At 37.9% G+C, this 10753-nt stretch overlaps 1 protein-coding gene across 2 annotated transcripts in view; it reads left to right on the top strand.

Moving 5' to 3' along the window:
- The first annotated feature begins 9263 nt into the window (after positions 1-9263).
- The window catches only part of LOC127870880 (prestin-like), a 36070-nt gene continuing 34580 nt past the window's right edge, over positions 9264-10753 (top strand). The window contains exons 1-3 of one of the 2 annotated variants that reach the window (XM_052413468.1): positions 9264-9330; positions 9522-9763; positions 10615-10725. In XM_052413468.1, coding sequence (XP_052269428.1) covers positions 9523-9763; positions 10615-10725 — 352 coding nt within the window. In that variant the 5' untranslated portion in view covers positions 9264-9330; position 9522. Of the gene's footprint in view, positions 9764-10614; positions 10726-10753 lie in introns of both variants that reach the window. The other variant, XM_052413459.1, reaches the window with a different exon arrangement.

Raw genomic sequence — 10753 nt, 5'->3', positions numbered from 1 at the left:
GGATCCGGGTTTTCTTTTCGGCATTTGCGTGTGTAAAAAAAAACGTTAAAACAGGCCGACTTTGTCCGCGATTTACAGGCCGACTACGACCCTGCCATAAAATATTTTGATATGGTTAGAATCTGTAGAGGATCTTCTTTACAACGGTACCATTATAATTAATATCGGACGAATAATAATGAAGTTATAACCATTTATATCGGATCCGGGTTTTACCATAAAGATTTCCGGATAGTTCCGGGTTTTATACCTCCCCCGTCTGGTGCACTATTTTCGTTTTCGGCTTCAGACGAGTGCGCATGCGCGAGCATTGCGCGACAGCATGTTTGTCTTAAAATCGAATTGCGGATACCTCTTATACACATACCTGAATATACTATTGTTTTCACTGTTTAAGAATCATTATGTACCTGTGCTGTTTTTTCCACCAAACATGTTGTTCATGGCAATTACACAGTTGTTCAAGAAACTGTTTTCTGACTCGCCATCTTTTCGTAATTTCTGATTGTATTCTTTCAGAAAGGATTTCTCTTCGATGGACCATTTGTTGTGTCTGGTTTTTTCATCCTAGATCAGTGATGAAACATGAAAATTTTAGTGTTTAATGGCAAAGCTTAAAAAAGGATTGATGGGCTTGTGCCAAAATAGTTTATATGAATGAAGAGTGGTTTATTTGATCTTTGAATTCAAATTTTAGCCCATGTCCTAATGCAAAGACCTTAATATTAATGGCAAAAATAAAATATACAAACAAAAAGACAGTGTTCTATTAAGCAAGCCTATGTTAAACAAATATTAAATCAATGGTTAATATATCAAATGTTGGTACTTAATAAGTGATATATACCAAATGTTGGTACTTAATAAGTGATATATTGTGTTTTCAACAAATTTTAAAATTGGTTGAAGAGATTTCACAATTATAAAAATACAATTGAATTATTATAGAAAAGAAAGTAGTACTAGAAAGTGAAAAATAATCACCAGTTTAATCCTTTTATGTTCATGTTTAGGTGTTTTTCCTGTGGGAGTTGATATTGCCCTCTTGCTTCCTCGTTTATGAGGGGTACTTGAGTTTTTTGGGCACAGGCACTGTATGTGTGATCTGAGCCAGACCTACTCTCAATTACTTGGAACCAAGTATGATCCATCTGAAATATGATTTATGATTTGAATTATGAATTATGAATAACTTTGTCTTGAAAACCACAAACCATTTTTAATGGAGTTTAGAAAAGATATTTAGAAGCATTTTGCTAATCTGGGAAAAGCAGGTCTGAAATTCTGACTGTGTTGAACCTGGAAAAAGGCCTGAATACATAAAAATGCATTACTAAAATAATTAAAGTTAACCACACCGCAATGATTTCATATTTGTCAAATTACTCAAAAATACATCACAAATACAGTATGTTACAAATTTACTCAAACATCCGAAATTACACTATCTGTGTACTTGTCCGAAACATACTCAGGTTATGGAACATTGATTAACTCTCATATGCGGAAGAACTCGAAAAAAAGGAAGAACGTTTACAGAATGAAATATATGCATTTCGATTGAAAAATAAATGATACCCCGACGAACAACATTTTTAAATATTTGGTTAACTCACCATTATCATCGCGTCGACCTTGATTCCGCAGTGTTCATTCTAGAAATCGAAAACTAGGGGGGAATTTCCCCCCTCACTTTGAAAAATAGGGGGGATTTTTTACAAATGGGGGGGAATTGATCAAGTACCATTTATATGTTTTCATTTTCGTTTTAATGTTTATTTGTTTTAACTTATACATTACTTAAAACAGTCAAGTCAGTGAAATACCATTGTAACTGTTGTTAAATATAACTGCACTTTCCATAGTGTATTGCTAACTTAAATAAAAACAAAGGATTATGAAAATAATTGTTCACGTAATATTTCTGTATCATTTAAAACAATTAAAAAAAAATACTGATTGTCTATCATGATATGATATGAATGATGATATGATATTAAAACCTAAGTCATGTAAGTGTCTTAATTAATGTATAGAATTAAGTTTTTACATTCCAGTATCAAAAGACAATTTTCTGAAAATTCTCCTCTGCTTTTTTGTTTTGAATTCTTGGAGGACCTTTGCAGCATCAAAACTTCTCAAAGGGGGTCCCTCAATGCTAATAGTCATCAGTGTCTGCAGGGATGATTCATTCAGCCTGTTTCTATGGGCAGTTTTGATGTTGTTTTGGCATGAAAAGCCACGTTCACAAATGGCTGTCTGCACAGGCAAAGTCAAAGCAATGGAGGCAAGTTTGAGTAAATTTTGGAATTGTTCCTTGTGACATTCAAAGATTATTTTCCACAGGACAGCAAGCTTATCCCTTGGGTACCTTTGCTGAAGTACTAGTGGCTTGAGTAAAGAATACTCAGCTCTGGTTGCTTTCGCATCTACAATTTTAGGGACCTCAGGAACACCTCTTGGTTTGCTGTAATAGTCCAGTAAGACGTCCAGTTTGTCGGATCCATAGGCATCTATCTGTGATGTAGGAACAAATGATAGGTCTCTCATAGCCAGAGCATCAAACGCGGAAACAACAGAAATGCTGTCATCTGGAAACCTCTTTTTCATGTTTTCTATTAAGTTATTAATAAATGTCTGCATTGCTGATTCAACCAGTTGTTCCTGTTGTGTTTTGTAGCTTAACCCATGATCAAACAATGTATCACCCTTCAACAGACGTTTGAATTCTTGCTTGTAATGTCCATCATTTGATTTCAGGTACTCTAGTTTTGAAATTGTAGTATCTACAATAGGCTTAATGACAGAAACGTCTAGAGAATCCTTCTGAAACACCAGATTGAGGGTTGTGATGACTGGTATGATATCCATAAGATACCATGTCATTGCTGGAAACTTATACTGCAGCAGAGACTTTCGAAGACCAGTTGCCTTTGGGTCCTTAGACAATTCAGTGGAATCAAAATAAATAATGAGTGCAGACCAGGACTTGTATATACCTTCTAGTACATTATAAAAGGAAAACCATCTGATATCATGCATCTCTTTCATCTTGATCTGGGGTTGGTCAAATAAATTCTGTTTTTCAGCTAGCCTGCTGCTACGAACTGGAGAACTCTTGAAGTAGTAGTACAGGCTTGTAAGAATGGACTTGTACTGTTGCATTACATCTACTTTTGAGGCTGCCTGGCTGGTGCATAGGGCTAACCTGTGTGCAACGCAGTGTATATTAATGAGAAATGGAGACATTCGTTTCAACTGGGCTGCTACACCATTGTTCACGCCAGTCATCACACTGGCTCCGTCCGAGCCCAGGCAAAGAATTTTGTTAGCAGGAATTCCCCTTTCTGCCAATGCAGTTGTCAATTTGTTGGTAATGGTAGTGGCATCTTTTTCACTTATGCTAAAGTTACCAAGAAAATGGGATTTAACATCAAAATCTTTAGAAATAAATCTCACATACAGGATGAGTTTACCAGTGACAGAAATGTCTGTAGACTCATCACTTAATATGGCAACACATAATGCGTCTTTCATCTCATCAAGGATATCAGCCATGAGTGTATCTGCTATGGATTGTTGTATTTCCTGAGCGATGGAATATGACCTGTATGATGCATTCCCACTAACATTCAATTTTGATACATTACTACACCCTTCTTTCTCTAAGAGCTCTAATAAGGATGCATACTTGTCTGTAGCTATTTTCTCTTTGGCTAACCAGTACACTGTGTCAATTGCCGATGTAACTGCTGCATCTTGGTGTGAAATAATATTCATAACAGTCTGTTCTAGCGCATGTTTTCTCTGGGATCGGGCAATAACAGAACGTTTATGATCGGCTGTATCGACGTGTCTTGCCAGCGTTGATGTTCGGAAATTTGTGCAACCAGTCGTGAATGTGTTAGAAAGTTTGTTTTCAATGCAGAAACTGCAAAGCATTTCACCCTTTTCATTTTGAGTTAGCCAGGGCCAGTCATTTTTCCATGAACTTTGGAAATGGGATAGTTTTAATTTTTTCGACGAACTTGGCTCGGATTCGCTGTTTTGTTTCTCATTTGTTTCGGATTCTGGCGTAATGGATTGGGAATCGACACCAACCTCCTTCGCCGATGCCGGTTTTGTAAAAAAATCTGTTATCCGCTTCTTCGACATTATATATATGACGTATACAAAAACAATCGTCTGCTTTTCTTCCTTAATCATTCACGAGTCGCATCCCTTTATTTTTTAAACGAAATTTCTTATTTTTTAATTAACCCAAGTATCATTTTAAACGAAAATTCTTTAAAGTTTATTAACCCGTGAATCGAAGAGTTAATTCCCTTTGATTTCCGGTGTTTTTCTCAATAAATACGCGAAGCAGAATTTAACAGTTTAAAAAACCCGTAACGGATATCGAGTGCGCGAATTTTCTCGCACACATGCTGCAGATGTGCGCGATCTTTGGAAAAATAGCGCGAATCGCGCAATCGCGCGGTCTAGAATGAACACTGAAAATTTCCGCCAATGCCAGGCTTCTATTTGTTTACATTTGAAGCTGGGAACCAGAATATATGCGTACAGAATATTTACACATGTAACGCACAATTTGATTGGCTGACTCACTCGGGATCTCGAGATAGCAAACATTCTCTCCTCTTTTATTTAAAGCACCCTGCCTTTTTTACTGCACCGCTCTTTTTTTAATTGCACTCCTCTTTTATTTAGTTTTGCACTCCTCTTTTTTCTATCTCGTGGCCACGACATAGCTTACTCGTGGCCACGAGTTAGCTTTGTCGTGGCCACGAGATAGAAGAAAGAGGAGTGCTTTTTTCTATTTCGAGATCTCGAGATCCCGACTTAGCTAACTCGTGGCCACGAGATAGAAAAAAGAGGAGTGCAATTTAAAAAAAAAAGAGAAGTGGATGTCACCTCTATGCCACCGTAATGATCAGATGACAAGCGGTGTTTAAATTGCACATAAATTAATTTTCATTTCCGCATATTAATAAACTGTCAATTTTATACAAGCCTAAGGTACAGATGAATTGCACAAACATGTATAATATTATTTTTTTAGTACAGGCGTGAGTAATTTTAAATCAAGTTACAACATAAGTTGCCATGGGTAAAGGAAACATAAACAAAACAACACAGAATCGATTGCTCGTATTAACACTTAATAAATAATTAAATATACATAATAATTGGTGGTGAGACCGGGTTCAAAAAGTCGATTATTAAATATATATATATATATATATATATCTTTATTGCCTCCATTTTCTGAAGATGTACATGATACAAACAAACGATACAAACATAGCACAAATACAAAAGACAATCAATGTAAATAAATAGAGATTAAGTCAAATTGTTATATACATGTATATATGCATGTGAATACAAAATTTGTTTCCAAGAATGACATTGAAGGTCGCAAGGGTGTACTTTATTTCTCAGTTCTTTGAACGCGTCATATTTATACCCTAATCAGCGTCCAAAGCACTTCACTAATAAAGAAAGCGAAATTTGGAAGTGCCAGGTTTAGGGTTCGACGAAATGCGGGGAGTTCTCTTGATGACTAACCCGAGAGTACCGATTGTAGAAAATTCGCGCAGTTAATCAGAAACTCTGGGTAGAGTGCTATAGGCATCAAGTCTGCTATGACGTCATCGATCATACCCATAAGGTACAACACCAGTGTTGCAGGCTCTACGTTTTTCAAGTGTTCGTGCAGTGGTGCGCTTAGTGGCCGAACGGTTTCTATGAACGTTTGTAGACGAGCCGGCGAGTCGGTAAAGGGGCACTCAAAAAGTGCGTGTACCACTTCGATGTGCATATGCTGGTGTGTGCACTTTGAGCATAGGACGGGTTGTTCAGGAGGTTTTTTGCAGCATAACCGAGACAGGAACTTCATGAGCGATAAGCTGTCTGGGCGGATCTTCGCGACTCTCCATGTGGTAGCCGGTTCCAGGCTCTTGTGTACTTCTTTGAAAAGCGAAAAATCTTTATGTTGTTCGAGCCTCGTACGCCAGTGACTGGTTTCGTGTTGGCGCACTGCTTTTTTGCAGACAGATTTCCATTTCTCTTTTGACGGGAATAAGCTGTTGGTCTTAAAGGTCGTTAAGTAGTCTTCAAGGTTGTATTTTTGCAGAATTTTCACAATATCTGGAATAAAGCCAATTTTCCGGTTTTCGCACAAGTCAAACTGACACAGTCTTAAAATGAAAAGCGTATGGCACGGTTCGCCTGTAGGAGCGTGGCATAGTGAGCCAAGGAATGCTAATTTTTGCAGGTCGATAAGCGCTTCGATGGAAGTCATTCCCGCAAGGCCGAGCACCATGTCTGAGCGCGTGAGATGGGGGAGACCTTGGGCACGTTTCAAACAAAAGTGGTGGGCTACCTCGAGTTGTTGCATGTCGGCAATGGAGATACTGTTCCACAGCTCGCAGCCAAACAGCGCTTTGGGAATGACTGCGGTCTTGTACAGTTTAATCGCAGTGTTTGGGTTTGCTCCGGACCTTCCGGACACTTTCTGCGAGAGGGAAAGGAACGTGCCTCTTATTGTCTGTTTCACAGCGTCAATGTCGTAAGGGTATTTTCCACTGATCGACTGTATTATACCTAAATGTTTGTAATTTACCGCTTCGGGTATTGGTGTTGAATCATAAGCGATCTGGCGGGCGGGTATTGCTTTGGATCGTTGTCGGCCCATGGTAATAACGGCACATTTGGAAGCGTTGTAAGTGAAACGCCACTTGTTAGCGTATGAGTTGCACTTCTCCGCTAGTTCGTTTAAGCCGCGGCGCGAAAGCGACAGGAGTACCACGTCATCAGCTTGGGTTGGGGAACATAATGACTGGTCGCCGATTTTAAAGCCGTATGGGGATGTCATGAGTTCGTTAAGCAGGTCGTTTATGTAAACGATGTAAAAGAATGGTGCACATATGCTGCCCTGTCGGGTGCCCTGTTGAATCGGGAAGGGTTCCGAGACAAATCCGCGTGATAGTACGCGACTGGTGCAATTTTGGAGTGACTCAATTTTCATGATTACCTTAACTCAACTGTTATTTTTTAGCTCGATTTGTAACAACGTTGGACAATATTTTTATCACGAATTTAGTCCAGTATAAAATAGTATTGCATTATCCGCACTTCTGATTAAAAGACTAAATAAATTATACTAGTTATCAGAAACCTATACCCCGGAATTACTCTATTTATTTGACAGAAAATTACTACAAGGTTTTACTTTGACCAACGAGTTCAAAGATGAGCATGTGATGTACCGATACTCGCTAGTATGAACCTATAATTAAAACGCAATAAAAAAGCAAATGAGAATTCTTTGTTTGTTCATTTCCGATAGTTGTAGTCTAACACCTTCCATTGTTCGTAAAACATGCAATTGGGTGCATCACACTTTGAAGCGTTTAGTATTTGTCACAGTTATTTTATTGAGAAGGGGTAGTACCATTGCGGTAGATAATTGAACTGTTAGTGGACAATACCCCTGCACCCGATTGTATAAACGCTGGTTAAAGTTACCGCTCGGTAGAATTCAAACCTTGATAAGTTTGCGGTTATTCGGGTATAGTAACCTTCAAGGTAACTCGATTGTATAAACACGATATACCGCAAAGTAACCTAACCGCGCATAGTGGAATTTAACCACCGGTAACTTTAACCAAAACATTCCCACAATGCATTTTCTAATGACGTAATTTTCGCGCGAAGTGTCACGCTTATAAACAACGACATGTATTTTTTTTTATCAAATTCATTTACAAATGAATTCACAATAAAATAAAGTGTAAATTTTAACTATGCGTTCATCAAAATGACCAGGGACAAATTGATAATGATGTCGGTTTTTGCATCATTTAGCGGAATCCCTGGTGCTTCCAAACTGCAAGAGAGTGCTTACAAAGACGTCTATTCTTCTAGTAAGATGTTCTAGATGTAACATAAAAATTATACATGGTCGTCGTAACATGCTAGACTTTTCTTCTAATTTGGCTTATGTTTACAATAAACTTACTAACTTTATTGTACAATAAGGGAATTTACCATAGACAAATAAAACATTGTTCAAGTTTAAATATATCTTTGTATGCAGAAATCTGCAAATGCAACCGAGTTCACCAACGGCTATTATTTGTGTCGTGTTCTGAGAAAACTGGGCATAATGCATGTGCGTAAAGTGTCGTCACAGATTAGCTTGTTAAGTTCGCAAAGGATAATCAGGGACGACACTTTCCGCAAAAAAAAATGATTTTTGCTAAGAAGGGACTTCATTTTTAAAAAAAAATCATAAAAGCCGGAAGTGGCGTCCCTGATTAGCCTGTGCGAACTGCACAGGCTAATATGGGACGACACTTTAAGCACATGCATTATGTCCATTTTTCTCAGAACACGACACATTTGATAAACTTCTCCGGTTAATTTTAACAGCAGTAATGTACATAGAGTACATGACGTAGCGTGTGACGAAGAAGAAAGTTTATTGAGTTCTCATTTGAATATAACGATATGATGGCATTAGGGTCTTTATTTAACTATGCTAAAATAATTATCAAAGACCCTAGATGCAAACTCGTCAATTATTGAATTAAATGGATTATTTATGGATTTTAAAGGATTATTAAAGGTAAGATACTAGTTCGAACGTGTTTTGTTTTTTGTTTGTACTTTTGTTGTTCCCTGTTCTCGGAGAAATGATTTTAACATGGGCGCCATTGATGCATCGGATCACACACGGCATACCCATAACAGAATATAAGAAACACGTTCTGTGCGTCCTTAAATTCGTCGTCCGAAGTCGGAAATCGTATTGCCCTGTAAATTAAGTCAAATAAAGTGTCAGTTGCTGCAATTTGTTGTTTACTCGTCGAAATTGTGAAGGTCGTCGATGGTTAGCTTTTATAATGTCGCGCGCCGCGGCCATTTTGTGTAAGTGACCTCTCGGTTACTTGTACTTACCCACCTAGGGAAGCAGGGTATGTTTTAACTGGGTTTAAACCGATCGGTATAACTAACCAAATTTTATACAAACGCTTACCGACTAGTAACCAACATGTTACCGACTTTTAACCGCCGGTATGTGGTTAACCGCCGGTTTAACTGTTTATACAATCGGGTGCTGGTAATTGTCATAACGCTTACCGGTATGCTATCGGGCGAAACCATTGTTTAACACCGGTTTACAAGATTATTTACCCAATAACGCAAATGTAATGGTCCGTTGCCCTCAGGCATGCACTTGAAGTGTTTTATGATGTTAATCTGGTAGTAAAACCCGATGATCGAATCGTCAGAAGATATCGAAAACAGGACCGAAATTTGGTAAAATAGCGCTGTAAAATATACTGTCCGAAAACTTAGAGACATTAATTATGGACGAAAACTTGTGTGTCCGAAAATTAAGAGTCACGAAATATAATTATTTTTGCTAAAAAAGGGGGTGTCCGAAAACTTAGAGTGTCCGAAAACATAGAGTAATTACGGTAAGTAGTTTATGCAATTGTCATACACAGAATGCCGTCGACTCTTTCCGAGCCGCGGAAAACGGGAAATTTCCGGGAGACCTACCGGAAAAACCAGCCCTCCGACCGTTCGCCATTGCAGAGTCTGTTCACGTGCAGTCGAAAGCGCCTGACCAACATGGCGCTAAGCCTGTTTCCGGTGTGGCGGATCATGAGGAAGTACCAGTGGAAGACGGATTTCCTGTCGGATCTAATCTGCGGGATCACAGTAGGGATCATGCAGTTGCCGCAAGGTGAGGGCCTTTGTTTCTCATATGGCGCTCGGTATAGTTCAATAAGGTCCGATAAAATCGTTGCGAATCTTTACACAAAACTACACGAAAATAATGTTATCAAATGAATATATGATATATTTCTTATGCATGGCTTTTTTCTTGGTGTGGGAAAGAGGCATATTATTTCTGTAGGGGGATTATAAGTATCGGCAAAGGTTAAGTTGACATTTTGTGAAAATTGCATCGATTAAAGAAAAATCTATTGAGGAAGGGACCTATATTATATAATATTATAGTACTTTCAAACGAAGGAAAACAATGCACTGAATAGCAAACATATATATATCAGATCATCGAAATACATACATCATAATCATTATTTTTCGGTGTGAAGTTTTTGGGATTATTTATTAAATACGAGGGTGTCTGCAAATTATAAGAAAGATATGTTTATAATTGAATATGTGTTTGTGTTATGCAACATTGATATTTGTTTATGTGCATATGATTGTTCGAGAGGATGCCATACTTAATATAATTTATATTAGGTATGTAAATATGCTTGTCCATGTGACGTATTATAAGAGAAACAACTGAATGTCTTACTTAACACTGACTTGTGGGCATGCTGAATCTTTAAACTCATTTGCTGGAAATATGTGCTGTTTTTATGTGTTTTTAACGATAATTTCTAAAAAGTTGAAAATGTTGGTATGCAAAAACGAAAATGGTAATTTACACTCCTTTCGTATATTTAAGTTGCTTACAGATATGCGTTCGTTCCTAATACATGTGTTTCCCTTTAAAAAAAATCAATTGACCCTTGTAAATCGACTCAACCGTTGGACCTAGACATTTGTTTTTTACAGGTATGGCGTACGCAATGTTGGCTGAAATGCCACCGGTGGTCGGCCTCTACCTGTCGTTCTTTCCAGTCATCATTTACTACATCTTCGGTACATCCAAACACGTTTCCATGGGTAAGCTGTCGTTATGTCATTTTTTGTG

Source organism: Dreissena polymorpha, chromosome 1, assembly GCF_020536995.1.
Source record: "Dreissena polymorpha isolate Duluth1 chromosome 1, UMN_Dpol_1.0, whole genome shotgun sequence".
NCBI lineage: Eukaryota > Metazoa > Mollusca > Bivalvia > Myida > Dreissenidae > Dreissena > Dreissena polymorpha.
The sequence above is the reverse complement of the archived record's forward strand: the minus strand, read 5'-3'. Positions and strand labels throughout refer to the sequence as shown.